This window comes from Crinia signifera, chromosome 12 (assembly GCF_055691185.1).
Source record: "Crinia signifera chromosome 12, ASM5569118v1, whole genome shotgun sequence".
NCBI classification, from domain to species: Eukaryota; Metazoa; Chordata; class Amphibia; order Anura; family Myobatrachidae; genus Crinia; species Crinia signifera.
Genome location: NC_139228.1, coordinates 67,117,758 through 67,132,632, shown reverse-complemented (window position 1 = coordinate 67,132,632; position 14,875 = coordinate 67,117,758). Strand labels below are relative to the sequence as shown.

At 44.8% G+C, this 14,875-nt stretch overlaps 1 protein-coding gene across 1 annotated transcript; it reads right to left on the bottom strand.

The window, feature by feature from the left end:
• Positions 1-410: 410 nt before the first annotated feature.
• Positions 411-13,952, bottom strand: TMX1 (thioredoxin related transmembrane protein 1). The gene is made up of 9 exons (XM_083167801.1): positions 13,643-13,952; positions 12,239-12,354; positions 11,889-11,934; positions 8,455-8,583; positions 7,239-7,284; positions 6,447-6,548; positions 5,738-5,807; positions 3,881-4,032; positions 411-1,793 (listed from the first exon to the last, which is right to left on the bottom strand). The coding sequence occupies exons 1-8, from the start codon at positions 13,783-13,785 to the stop codon at positions 3,902-3,904; spliced, it is 783 nt and encodes a 260-aa protein (XP_083023927.1). The 5' UTR covers positions 13,786-13,952; the 3' UTR covers positions 411-1,793; positions 3,881-3,901.
• Between the last annotated feature and the right edge of the window lie 923 nt (positions 13,953-14,875).

Here is a 14,875-nt window from a genome sequence, read left to right as displayed (position 1 = left end):
CTATACACATTACTATAAAGCCGTGTGTTCAATGAGATGCATTGTCATGATAGTGGATGATGCACTGGCACCTGATCACACCACAGCCACCCTTGTACTACCATCCTCATGATCATGCCAAGCCCCACCCATCTCTGTATATTGTGAGGCCTGGAGCAGTTATGGCTAACCTTGACACTCCAGCTGTTGTTTAACTACACATCCCAGCATGCTTTACCACAATTTACTATTTGGCCATGCTGGGATGTGTAGTGTAACAACACAGTCAAGGTTAGCCATCACTGGCCTAGAGTGTCATAGGACCACCTGTGTATAGACATTCTTTAATTTTGGACCATGCTCTTTTATACGTTCAGGATTCCTGAAGTCACATATGTCGTTGTTTGCTTTATAAATAAACTATTACTCAATAAAAGCAAAAAAAAGGTTTATTAATAATTGCATTCCAGCCTGTTACAAAAATACAAAATATGTTTTCAGTAAAACTATCTTACACAGTGTGTACATTTTTGTTGACAAGTCACAGTAACCCCATTTACTCAAGAGTCATGATCTCAAATACAAGACCCTGTTCTGCGTCGGCCAAATGTCTACAATATTACACAATACTTCATCATTTAAACAAAAAAAAAAAACCCTAACGCAGAAAATAGGGAAATAAATACATATATTTGGATCAATACTTCAACCATGGTGGTTGTTCGGTGGCACAGACAACATACACGCGTCTGGTTTTATTACATAACACCAAGAACCCCGGCAATAGCAAAACCAAAGAAAAATGGTTAAAGAAAAGGGAATTCCGAGAGGTAAAACGTACTCACCCTCTGACATCACTAATGATCCGTCTTGTTACAGGCAGCACTACGACCCGTCGAGATAGGGGTTTTAAAAAGAAATTATTTGCTATATCAGCATCGTACATTATACTACATCCGCTCAATGGGAAACAAAAAATAAAAATATCGATTCCACTGAAACCTGCTGTTCTGATGGCCATGGTGCAGTTATGAAAACCGTTGCAAAAGTTACTGTGCAAATGACAAACCCAACAGACTGTAACACCCAATCAGAAGTGTGCTTTGTTGACCGTTTCTGAGCAGTAGTAAAACTATTGGTTGCGATAAGTTTGCACTTTATTATTTTTAATTAAATATCCCCACCATCGCACACCAGTTCCCTTTTCCCCTGTAAGAATGACCTATGTAAATTTTGCTAGAATCAGGACACGCGGATAGCAATTCATTTTCACACAGAAGGTGCTCACTCCTCTCTGGCAGGATGGAACCTTCAGAAGCTGCTAACAAAATAATAAAATACACTTCTCACATTATCCCAAGTTCTGCCTACTTGTTACCGAACGTTAGCCCCGAGGATCACTATAAGTGGTGAATTAATGCATGTTACTTATATGGATAATTACGTAGACAGGAAATCCATGACAGTGGCTTGTACACATGGGGAATGCATCCACGCTGTGAAGAGTAATCATAACTGAAGCGTTGTTGCGTACAAACAATCCACCCTGTATTAATACTGGAATATACCGAATAAAAAGACGGTGCAAATGAACAGGCCAAGTTCTCAGGATTGTAGTTATCAGTCAGGAAGATGGGCCCGTGACAGTCAGGAATACACAGGAAGAGCGGTAATCCCGGACAGGGACTGGGCCTTGAATACAGCCGCTCCATAGGAATTGGACATGGGGGGGCAGGTGATCATTCCGGTAACGGGGCAGAGGAGTCACGTTGGTGCGGAAAACATTGCCACAAGGACCAACACCTCATCCTTTCCTGAGAACAAGAATATCCAATGACACAGTTATAATATCCATACATCCCTGCCCAGTTACTGTAATAGGTGTACCTGTAATCTGCAGCTACACCGGTGACTGTTCTCATATACTTTTCGGGGTGTACCCTTTAAACACCTTTCTACCAAGTCCCTTCTATGGTCATTATTTTATATAGGTTCCAGGTGCTTAGATCACCATCATCATTAGAATGGCGGACTTTGAACAGGCTGCAATATGGGAGTAGTTTACTGTACACATTATATCCTGGTTTGGGTATGTAAATTAAACCAAGATAGTGTGGACTGGTCTTTAAGTATACTGTAGCACAGTGGTCCCCAAACTTTCTTCACCAAGGCGACCTAGAATATCAGCATTTGTTCAAGGCACCCCAAGTCAATAAGTTTCTTATGGATAAATAAATAAAAAAGTAAATTGTGGTTAACGGTCACCCTCAGGTTTCGTTATGTGGTGGGGAACATAGCTGTGAATTGTCCATACATTTTATGACTGGCAGCCACCAGCACTGGTTTTGCCCATCATTTTGTGCATTAGTAGTTTGTTTTGGTCATGGACCCCCAACCCGAGACTCTCTTGCAAACATCCCGAGGCACCCCAGGGTACCTAGGCACACAGTTTAGGGAACCACTGCTAAAGCGCAAATATCGCGCAGGAAACTGAAGTCACAGTGATAAAGGACAACTCCAAGTCCCAAAATGTGAAAACGACCACAGGGAATGGTAACATTTGTGACTCCGACGAATCCCAAACCAGCTACTTGTAATTACCCAGTGATGCATTGCATGTAATGCTGCGTATAACCCTGCGTCACCTTACTATCACGTGCCCTACCACATCCCCATACCTCAGCCAGACTCCTTTCTAATGTATTAAATAACACTGAGGGTTATTAGGAATACTGAATAGTAAAATAATGTTGGGAATGACTTAAATGGAAGCGGCCCAGAATATTACTAATAAAGGCTGATCCCACATTATTTTGTTTTGTACCAAAATGAAACATTTAGAATTGGCAAATGTCAAACTTATTCCTTGGTTCAGGGCATCAACCCTGTAACAAGATAAAAACAGTTTATTTTGCTGCACAGCAAATTCCGACTGATGTTCACCATGTACTAATTACTAATGATTCCCCGGGGTGCACAGAGAGAAGTCAAACTCCTAATAATGGCAGTAACAAACACCTGCTCATTAAACTTTTAAATACATTTTTATACAAGTTAAATTGTATATTATTTACTTTTGAAAGGACCATTAAAGTCAATCTAAAGAGGTAATGAAACCTTCTCTGTTCAAAAACAGTAGCCTGGAGCTTCCCTTTCATGTGACCCGACTACTGTGCATTTATTCATTCCGGTCTGTGTAACGTACCAAATATGAAACCTCTCTAAACGGCAGGTTATCAGAATTACTAAAAAATGCAGTACAACTAAATATATGGATGCAGGCTTCTAATGGATTCTTATAGCATTACATTATTTGTCAGTCGGGACCTAGTCAATGTTCTGCCCCAGGAAAACCCACTACTCAAGCTGCAGCCACTACCTTTTGCAGGAAGTGGCACTGCAGCCAGGCCAGAAGTAGCAGCAGCGGCGGCGGCCCCTTAGGAAAGTTTGGGTCCGCGGGGGATGGGGAGGGGGAGTGCCCAGCAGCATCGGCAGGGATTGTGCTTGGGTGTTTGTGTATTCAGGCTCCCGAACACCCGAGTACTCCCAAGCGGCCCCAAACTCAGAGGCAGCTGAAGGGGATTGACGATCGCCCAGCACTGCAGCGGTGGGGAGAGCCCGGGGGATGGAACGGAACAGGTGAGCGACTGGTGTGTATACAGTATGTAGGTACGCACCAGTACTGGAGCCACCACTGGAGTACACCTACATACCGCATCGTGGTATGCCCGGAAATTTTCCGGGACAGCACGCTGAAGCGGTTAATGCGCTGGGACAGCCATAGATTACAGCACTTTACATGGAATCTATGGGTCAAAACACTAATTGAATAGCTCCGGGGTAACTGAGTAATGTAGAAACATTTTCATTTTAAATGTGAACTTTTAGAAGAAAAAGTTACCTGTTCAAATGGAGGTTATATTTAGGATTTCAGAACACGTTTCCGTAGATTGTCCATGGGTGCGTCGTCATCTGGCGTCTCATCGTCTTCTTCATCGTCCGAATCTTCCTCCTTATTTTGCTCTACTTCCAGCTCTTCCGGGGACAGTTTCTCTGAAACAAAAATAAGCAGCAGTCAGAGAGCAAATAGGAGCTATTCACTAAGAATGACGGAACTAAAACAAAAAGTAAGGCCAGAGGGGTCTATGGGCCTAATTCAGATCTGATGGCAGGACAAACTTGTTCTCAAATGTAAGACAGAAGAATAAATGTAAGAATAAAGCAGAGAGGGTACTTGTGCAATATCTGGGCGCCCGATTTTTTGATTGTATGCCTTAACTTAGGCATACAATCAGATGGGATGCGATTTTTCGGCAAAATCGCATCGCATCCAAATCGATTTTCCATAGGATTCAATGCTAAATGGTCCTGTTCATACCCCCACTATCCAAGTGGGCATGGAGTTGACTCTATATAGCGTGGCGAGCGCAGCAAGCCACCGAGCCCGAAGCGTGGCGAGCACAGCGTGCCCCGCGAGGGGACGCGGATACCTGTGAAGCCCGCGAGGGGACGCGGATTACTTAAAATGTATTCCGCGTCCGCTTGCCATGCTTCGGGCTCGGTGGCTCGCCGCGCTATATAAAATCAACTCCATGCCCACTTGGATAGTGGAGGTATGAACAGGACCATTTAACATTGAATCCTATGGGAAAATCGCGTTGATCGCATCGCATGCGATTTGGTTGCATGCGATGCAATACGATTTTTGCGACCCGATCATAAAATCGGGCGCCCAGTTATTACACAAGTACCACAGAGAGTATTTACCCTGCACAGAAACAAAATCAGTTCTTCAAATCTAACTCTCCACGTTACATCTGCCCCATTTTGAGAACAAAATTGCGCTGCAATCAAGTCTGAATTAGGCCCTATGTACTAAGCCTTGGAGAGTGATAAAGTGGAAGGAGATAAAGCACCGGCCAATCAGCTCCTGTCACGTTACAGGCTGTCAGCTAATGAGTCCCCACTGATCATATAAACTGCATATTGTACAGCCACATATACACTAGACCACTAGGGGGCAAACTGTGCATACACACTAAACAATCTCTCTTACAGATATTAGGGGTGATTCAGGTTAGTTTGCAAAGGCAAACTCTTTCTTTAATGGATAAAACCATGCTGCACTGCAGGTGGGGCAGATGTAACATGAGCCGACAGTTACATTTGGGTGTTATTTTGTTTCTGTGCAGGGTAAAAACTGGCTGCTTTATTTTTACACTGCAACATAGATCTCAGTTTGAACACACCCCACCCAAATGTAACTCTCTCTGCACATGTTACATCTGCCCCACCTGCAGTGCAGCCTGGTTTTGGCCATTAAAGAAGGTAGTTTGTTTTTGCAAAACAACCTGAATAACCCCCATTGTGCAATAACCTCACCCGCTGTACATGTCAAAATTGACCTGTTTGTTAAGATGAACAGGGGGGGGGGGGGGTGTCTTGTGTGATCGGGGTTTCATTAACGATACACTCTATACTTTTATTTTTAACAACATCTCTCAGAAGGGCCTTTCCGAGCGATCTCTTTTAAAAAGCAATCTATGGTGTATCATTTCCCATGTGAATCAAGAGACTCCATATACAAGTCAGGTGAATAAACTGCAGTAAAACAACGATCGGCGCTTCTCGGTCATTACAGCCACGGCGACAATAGTAAAAGACCACGGGCAAACAATGATTGGTTAATCTGCGAGAGGAGACGGACGGATGCTCATCCTCTCGGACAGTAATATCAGCAGAATAAATAAGCACTCACTGGGGTACATAAATCCCTGCGGCCGCTGTCGCTTTGTCGGACAAAGGTAATCTGCCACAAACACCAGTAACTGCAATAAAGAATAAACAGAAATGATGAACATCGATGTATAATGCATCTACCTCATCTACTCGCAGCAGCCAACGGGCTATGTGCTAAGTGTTATGTAATGCATGGAGTTAACAGCAATAATCATAGTATTATGTTACACAAGGATACAAACACTAGAGCGGGCTTGGAGCAGGGGGGGGAGGGGGTGGCTATGGGGGGGTAAGAGTTTGGTACAAGCCCATAGCCGAGACGTCTCCCCGTGGCAGCTTGCTATGACGTTTACTACCTGTGTAATATCTATATTAGAGACAACTTGCATTAGGTGGCCAATAAGATCCTAAAGGATATATTTAGGACCAATCAGCATTTCAACTGGTTATCGCATCTCGTCGGAGCCCAGCAATCTTGTCTACATAGTTAGGTAACACTTCGCTGCCATTGTATATTACATTTTTTTTTAATCAATAGGTTTATATGCGATTCCCCTTATCCACTTTTGTGCAGTTGTGTTGCACGAAATTGAATCTACTTGGTGTCTGATGTGATTATCACATCTTCCTGCTTCAGGATCGGACAATAATTTGACCCCTTTTGCTATGTGAAAAGGCCTATAAAGAATGAAATGATAAGATAATTTGGGAACATAGTGCCAACTTACCAGCCCCAACATCAGCCCTAGGAGCAGAGTCAGCAATCCAAATATGATGTAGGACCCCCAGACGGGCAGACCGATGTCCTCCACAAAATAATTGTGACAGTACTGCAAAGACATACACACAAGAGGTCAAGACCCAATGCCTATAGGAGCGGATCATTAGTGCTGCATGACGCATTGGAGCTAGGTGTAGGTGACATTGATACAATATACACAGGGCAGTATATTTTTATTATGAAGCTTGTATTTTGTACTACCATACTTCAATGTATTTTGCAATCAAGATCAAAACCATAATTAAACTGACCCGGGTAGTAACAGATAATGAGGTAGGAGGGTCCTGCTCGCTACCTTACAGCCTATGGAATTTTAGATCTGACAGCTGTACAGAACAGGAACTTTATACAGGTTAAACAAGTCTAACGACTCCCTAGAGAGCCCAAATGCCAGGAAATAAGGAACAATGCTGTAGGGCTGAACACAGGTCACATAAATCAGGGGTGACTTAAGCTATACAAGTGTAAATGTAGGAATGCATTAATCCTTACAGTGCACAGGTTCTTGCAGATTCTATATGAAGTCACAGATTATGTAGAAGAAATGTCAAGCAAGGTGTATGTAGTATAAGGACTATTGATCAGTATAGGTAATACTATATTACAACAACAAAGACCATATAAAAGTCAGTGTTAGACATTATCCATGAGGGTAAAATCGTACATTTTATGATTGTGTGGAATTTCTATGTGACTTTCAACATGACTGCATGTACAATAGGAAGACACATTCACGTACCCGAATCCACATGGACAGCTGGAATAAGGCGGACATGCCACTCATTCTGGAAAACAGCATAATACAACAGGATGACAAACTGGTCACCCAGAAAGGGAACTTAGAATAATAAAAAATAAATATCAGCGTTTGGAGAGAGATACAGCACCAACCAATCAGCTCCTATCATGCTACAGATAGAGAGTTGCCGTCTGGATCCTTAGAAATCAGAACCCACACAAAGCTTTTTGGTACTTATGTAGTATCTGGGCGTCCGATTTTTTGATTGTATGCCTTAACTTAAGGCATACAATCAGATGCGATGCGATATCGCATCGCATGCGACCATCGGATGCGATGCGATGACCCGATTTTTCCATAGGAATCAATGTTAAAATGGACTGAGTCCATTTTAACATGGAATTCAATGGGAAAAAGGGGTCCTTTTCATACCCCTACTATCCAAGTGGGCATGGAGTTGGATATAAACCTGTGGCGAGCGTAGCGAGCCACCGAGCCCGAAACGTGGCGAGCGAAGCGAGCCCCGCGAGGGGACGGTATTCTGTGTCCCCTCGCGGGGCTCGCCAGGTTTATATCCAACTCCATGCCCACTTGGATAGTAGGGGTATGAAAAGGACCCCTTTTTCCCATTGAATTCCATGTTAAAATGGACTCAGTCCATTTTAACATTGATTCCTATGGAAAAATCGGGTCATCGCATCCGATGGTCGCATGCGATGCGATGTGCCCGATTTCTAAATCGGACGCCCAGATACTACATAAGTACCAGCTTTTTTAATACCAACAGAGGGGCCGATTCAGGCCCATTGGGATGGTTCGCAGTCCGTCCAATAATCAAAAGACTGCGAATGCGCGGGTTCCCTCTGTGTACAGACCAATATGAAGGATAGCCTTTGCTGGCCATATGTAAGGTGATTGACAGGCGCCGGGCATTTGGAGCTGAACACCAGCGTTACGAAGAAAAAAAAAAAAGGCGTTGCCCGGTTGTTGGGCCGCTGATGTCATCCGAAAGCTCGTAGCACATTGTGCAGGTTACATGATTTTTAGCAGTTTTTAATCCATTTCAAGAAAATACACAATCTAAGATTCAGATTTAAAATTCAGATTCCAAGCCAAAAACAGAGGCAGGGAATGCCGACAGGGCTCAGGTAAGCGTACTTCCCTTGCCCCGCTATAGCGCATAATCATAAAAAAGCATTACGTTCCATTCACTCACAAGAGGGAGTCCGGACTGAACCAAGAGGACACAGGTTCCAGAGCTTCCCACTCCTTCTCATTGATGAAGCTGATGAACTCCTTGTGTGTCCTAGAACCCTGGTACTTGCGGAAAACCCCGTCTTTAGAGCTGAAACAAAGACGATAGCAAGACAATGGAATTAAAACTGAAGATGCTCAACAATACACAGTGGGGCTGAGGCTTATTTTATTCACACACTGCTGTCAAGAGTCACTATATGTAACAAAACTTCATATATTAGACCAGCTGAATTACAAGAGAAGTTCCTGAGCGTTAGAACACTATATGGCCCAAAGTCAGCTTGGGAAAGATCTGACAACGGATAATTTATCTTCACGACAAGCAGATTTGACCTTTAAATTCAGTGCAATAATAATCCAGGTTTAGCACTGTGCCCGAGTTGGGCACCTCAACACTTAGCGATACTATGGGTGGAATTCAATTGCTATATCGTGCACAATCTCCCATCTAAAGTGACAGGACACCATGGGGTGATATTCAATTGATTTATTTATTTGTGCATAGAACACCCATTATGGTCAGGTTTAAGTACTGTGAAGGAGGATTATATGCTATCCATTACCCTGAAGGATTAAACTGTGCGAATAGTTTACTGCAATAACAAACAGATGCATCTTACTCTATATCTGCTATGTCAGACGAAACGCGTGGGGTACAGATGCTAACCAAATCTTTCTGTTGCAATCTTCTTGCTTGTTTAAATTCTTAAATATTTACGCTATCTTTTAATTATGCAATTAATTGCTGTGCAAGCTGAATCGCTTGGGATAGGGCTATCGCAAAAGCAGAGGGCCAGCATGCCAATCGCCTATAATTAATGAATCCAAATATTGCCAAGGTCTCAGCAGTTATCATTAATCACAGAGTTGGACATATCAGTGTTGCGTAGCTGCTACCCACAATATTATAAATTGCTAAATATTTGACCCTTTCGGCATGTGCGCTAACAGGTCCAGGGACATCAGAGCAGAACGGCAGCAGACGGTCAGTAACCGACCATTTACTGCCGTTCAAGGGCAGGGAGGGGTGGCAACAGAGGCGGTCTAGGGCTGGGAAGAGGTCCGGGATCTCCGTCGTAGGACTTGGGTTTCCTGGTCTCTGCCACGTAAGCCACCCAATGGTGGCAGAGAGATCCGATGCTGCCTCCTAGGACACAGGTAGGATCAACACTGTAGTAGGAGGTGCCTAGGTGTAATAGAAGCCTCCTGCCGCATCAACAAACTTCCAAGGAAGTCATAGCTACACCGACTACATCTGTATCAGGATCAATGAGCAAATGTAAAATGTAGCACAAGGGGGAAAAGGTTCACAGTACAGGTCAAATACAAGTCACCTAAAGCAAAGACAGAGATAAGTTTGAGGTGGATGTGCGCTTGGTCGGCTGCCTTGTGGGGTGATAATGATGAAGTATAAAGTGCCAAAGGTCCAGAAGTGGAGTGTTTTGGACTATTTCTTAGAGGACTTCAGGACCTTTGGCACTTTATACCGGTACCTGGAGGGAGCGAAGACTTTTGGTTTTCCCGGGATCAATCCCGCTCAGCTTCAAGTCTGTTTGAGAACTTTGATAATATCTTTGTTCTCCATCATACACGGTATTATTCCAAGTGGTTCCACTTGCCTTTTTATCTGTTTATGTTTATATGTTTAATAAATGGTTTTACACTATACCCCCAATCATTTCTCATTTTGGGTCACCACGATCACCTACTGAGGCTTTAAGGGACGCAGGGATTCACAACTACTTCCATCAGTGTGACAGCTACCCTTGGGACCTGTTTTGAGCTTTCTAGATTCGGAGAAGAGGAACCCCCTCACCCCATAAGGGGCGTACGGTATTTTATGAAACAGCCTTCCCCAGTTTCGGAGAAGAGGATCGCCCCTTGATTTATAGGGACGTATTGTTCGGCGCCAGTGGAGGAGATATTGATATTCTCCCTTTCTGTACAAGTCACCTAAAGGCCCCCATCCTCATCAGGGGGACGGGCAGCGGGTCCCTGAGCGCTTAGCTGGCGGCGCCAGCGAGTGCTAACCTGGCCGGGCGGTGTGATGATCAGATATCAGCAGCGCTGCGGGACAGGACGTCCAGTGGCGGGTATTAGAGTTTTAAAATAACTGTCAAATGACTGGCCGTTTTCTGATTGGCTGAGAGCTCTCAGCCAATCAGAAAACGGCCAGTCATTTGACAGTTAGGTACTTATGTAGTAACTGGGCTGCCGATTTTGAAATCGGGTCCAATGTTAAAATGGACTGAGTCCATTTCAACATGGAATTCAATGGGAAAAGGGGTCCTTTTCATACCCCTACTATCCAAGTGGGCATGGAGTTGGATATAAACCTGTGGCGAGCGTAGCGAGCCATCGAACCCGAAGCGTGGCGAGCTCCGCGAGGGGACACAGAATACCGTCCCCTCGCGGGGCTCGCCACGCTTCGGGCTCGGTGGCTCGCCACAGGTTTATATCCAACTCCATGCCCACTTGGATAGTAGGGGTATGAAAAGGACCCCTTTTTCCCATTGAATTCCATGTTAAAATGGACTCAGTCCATTTTAACATTGAATCCTATGGAAAAATCGGGTCATCGCATCGCATGCGATATGGTCGTATGCGATGCGATATCGCATCGCATCTGATTGTATGCCTTAACTTAAGGCATACAATCAAAAAATCGGCAGCCCAGATACTACATAAGTACCGACAGTTATTTTAAAAATCTAATACCAGCCACTGCACGTCCTGTCCCGCAGCGCTGCTAAATGATATCTGTGATCACACCGCCTGGCCAGGTCAGCACTCTCCGGCGCCGCCAGCTAAGCACTCAGGGACCCGCTGCCCGCCCCACTGCTCCCCCGGTCAGTCTGCATGCATATGTCTGTCAGGTGGCCAGGCATATGCATACAGGGAGTTCGGACGTGATCTTATGTGCTGACCGTCCGACCTCCCTGATTCGATGCGCACGGGACCACGCATCGGATCAGATATCACACACCTGCGATTTTGGGGCGATTTAACCCGGTTATCGGCCTAAAGTGCCGAAATCGGATGAAATCCTCCCAAAACCGCATAGTGTATGGGGGCCTTCAGACTTTATAGCAGTGATGGCTAACCTTGACATTCCAGCTGTTCTTGAACTACACATCCCAGCATGCCGTGCATCAGTTTTAGCATGGCCAAATAGTAATACTGTAGCAGGTCATGCTGGGATGTGTAGTTCAACAACAGCTGGAGTGTCAAGGTTAGCCATCACTGCTATATAGCTTTAATGAACCAGGACATATCCATTATTAAGGGTCTTCTGTGCCAACAAGAATCAGGCCCTTAATGCAGTGACAGCTTAGATGTAAGGTGATCATTTAAGAAGATTATGATACAGGTTACAGGGTGCTCTCCACTTACTGGTATATTGTAGGCAGTGCTGTAATGATAAACCGGCCACTCAGACCTGTAAGACAAGAGGAGACAATTGCATTTCTTGCTGGGTCATTTCCTTATATACAGGAAGCCGATATCCTCTTATCTCATTGCTGCAGGGGAGAAGGAGTCGTCATTTATGGATTTAGTGGTCAGTGATCTAGTGTGGATGGCATATGCACAGTATACTGCTATGCCATCAGACATAAAATTGCACAGACAATGATTCACCAACTGCAAGAGTCTTGTCTGTAGCCGTACCGCTGTATGGTATAATTGTCATTTACCCAGCATGTTGTACTCTACACCTTACAAGGTAGAATCACCGTTGTTACCTGGTTGAGCCGTTACATCTACTTTGGCAATGTTGACATCGAGGTCTTCTCCCCATTCTGCAAACTCTTCCCATTCTGGCTGCAGCTTCTGACAGGCTGGGCACCAGGGGGCGTAGCTGAGGATTATCATCACAATTATTATCAGGATCTATATATTGCAAGAACAGCAACAAGAGGCGGAATAGCAACAATATAAGAGAAGAATACAGTCTTCAACTAATTATAAGTAATATACAGCTGCAACATAAAATTACAGGCAGTATAAACTCTGACAGGATCACCCCCACCATGTATGGGAAAGCTATTTCTGTCTGATGTGGGTGCTCCAAAACACTAATAATAAAAGGATCTGGCAGCACATGCGCTCTCTGACAGGCACTTACTTTGTGTTACATCAACCTCAATCTCGCCTGCAGCATTCACTATCGCTGACACTAAGCAAAACAGAACGCAGTTTTCTGAGAACTTAGCCGTTCCCATTTGTGGCAGAAGGATACATTTGCATATGTTGTATGTGTGACCCAATACTAAGTTGTGAGTCTCAGGTGGAATTAGTTATGTAGTATCATTGCATTTGTTATGAAGAAGCATTTCCCTACTACGGCTGAGACAGGGACACAGAACAGCTTATTACATATAATAAACATCAGAACTCACTACAAGCACACAGCACTGCAAAACACACTAGTTACCATAAGATAACTAATGTCAGCACCGGCGGCGGTGTACAGTATACTAGTTACCATAAGATAACTAATGTCAGCACCGGCGGCGGTGTGCACCAGTTTGGAGCAACACTTGGAGGTTGATCCCATCAACTGCGAAGGATGCGAGGTGCTGTTCAAGTGTTGTTCCAATGGGTATTAACACTGGCAACAGCACCTGATTTAAGCCAAACTTGCACCCTTCGCTTTGCCGAATTCACTTTAAAAATTGCTCGCAACCCAATGGAGGTGTGAGCGCTTTTAGGTAAATTCAGTCCACCGTAATGTGCGCCCATGCCGTGATAATTCGCACTTGTGAATGATCCACAGCTACAGTAATAGGACCGACCCCTTGGATTGCTATGTGGGGCGCCATCTAGTGTCCACAAATCACTTGAATTCCTCCCTCCCTTAGTGGTGAGGAGCACTCTGCATAGCCTACGCCCAAGTAGACACAGTTATATACACACACACCCTTAGGGTATACACAGCATTATATTATACATACAGTGCTTGCACACTGACCAGACACATAAGGCAATAACATTAGGATGGAAGGAAGGGGGCAGCCAGCGACTTGGGTACATAATGGATATATTTAGCGGGCACGGTTATGTGCCAGTGAGTGGAGAATAATGGGCGTAGGTGAAGACTTTTCCAGCTGGCGGCGAACTACAAGTCCCAGCATGGCCAGACTTACAATTTGATCATCCATTCCCCCTGCAGGATGTCCTTCCAGGTGCCGTCGGTGATGTCTATCACGTCGCCTCGCTTGGCCAGCAGAGCCGGGGGCAGCAGGCACAGCAGCAGGAGGCAGCTGCTGAAGCCGGTGAGGGGAGCCATGGCAGGCCGCACTCACACAGGGCAGGGAACAGGAAACACTCACTCACACACTGGCTGAGTGGCTGCTGGAGATAGAGGAAGAGGACATACACAGCTTTCAGGCAACGTCATCGCCATTTAGCGCCATCTTGCGGCTGACCCTCAGTTGCTGGCGGTCCGGCGCCATCTTGCGGCTGGCGGCCCCTCCTTACACGGCAGTTAAGATGGCGCTGTCGGCAGCCATCTTGTGACTGGCTACCTGAACTAACCTACTTGTACTTCACTATGGTTATTCATATTGGAAAATGATTTCCCTGCAAGTGCTTCTCTATAGTGTGAGGCCTGCATAGTCCATAATAAATAAATATAAAGGATATAACCCAGGCAGGCTTGGGTGGGAATAAAGGCGGTGTTGGGTGGGATGATTTTTTTTTTTTTTGCAATGATTTCAGTAGCATTTTATCATGGATTCCTTACCATCCCCTCAAAAAGACAAAACAACATAAAAGTGACATGAAGCGCTTCGTCTGGTGCCTAGAGACTGCTGTCGCACACCATGCTCGAATCCCCCCCCCCCCCCATAGAGGTGAGGAGCAGTGCCAGCCTATTATTATATAGGATAATTTGAGGTAGAGATTAGCATCTACCCCATCAGTGCTGGATTAGCGGACCTTTCATTGCCCCCGGACATCCCTCTTATGATTGATGTCACCTGGGAGCATTTTGTACCTGATGGAAGGGGTTACCTTAAAAGGTATAAGAAACTGTAAATAAAGGGTCTGATCTGACATAGACATGACCGTCGACAGATTAACTATTGCTCTATGTTGGCTTTTGTCCATAGCAAGGAACCATCGATGGCCCCTGTCACTCATGCACAGATAGCGGCAGTGCGTACGCTGGACGCAACCTGTTTTTTCCCTGTAAACTGCTATGGCTATAAAACTAGCAAGCGCAGATAAATCCCAGCAAACATGCCTTTATTACATGTATCCCTCTGTCATCACCAAATCAGCTTCAGATCAGTATATTTCGTTTATCAGTTGATGTTTTTGCCCCGCAGAAATGAGACAATCAGGCACACCTCTATACTCGTGTACATCCTGTGGGA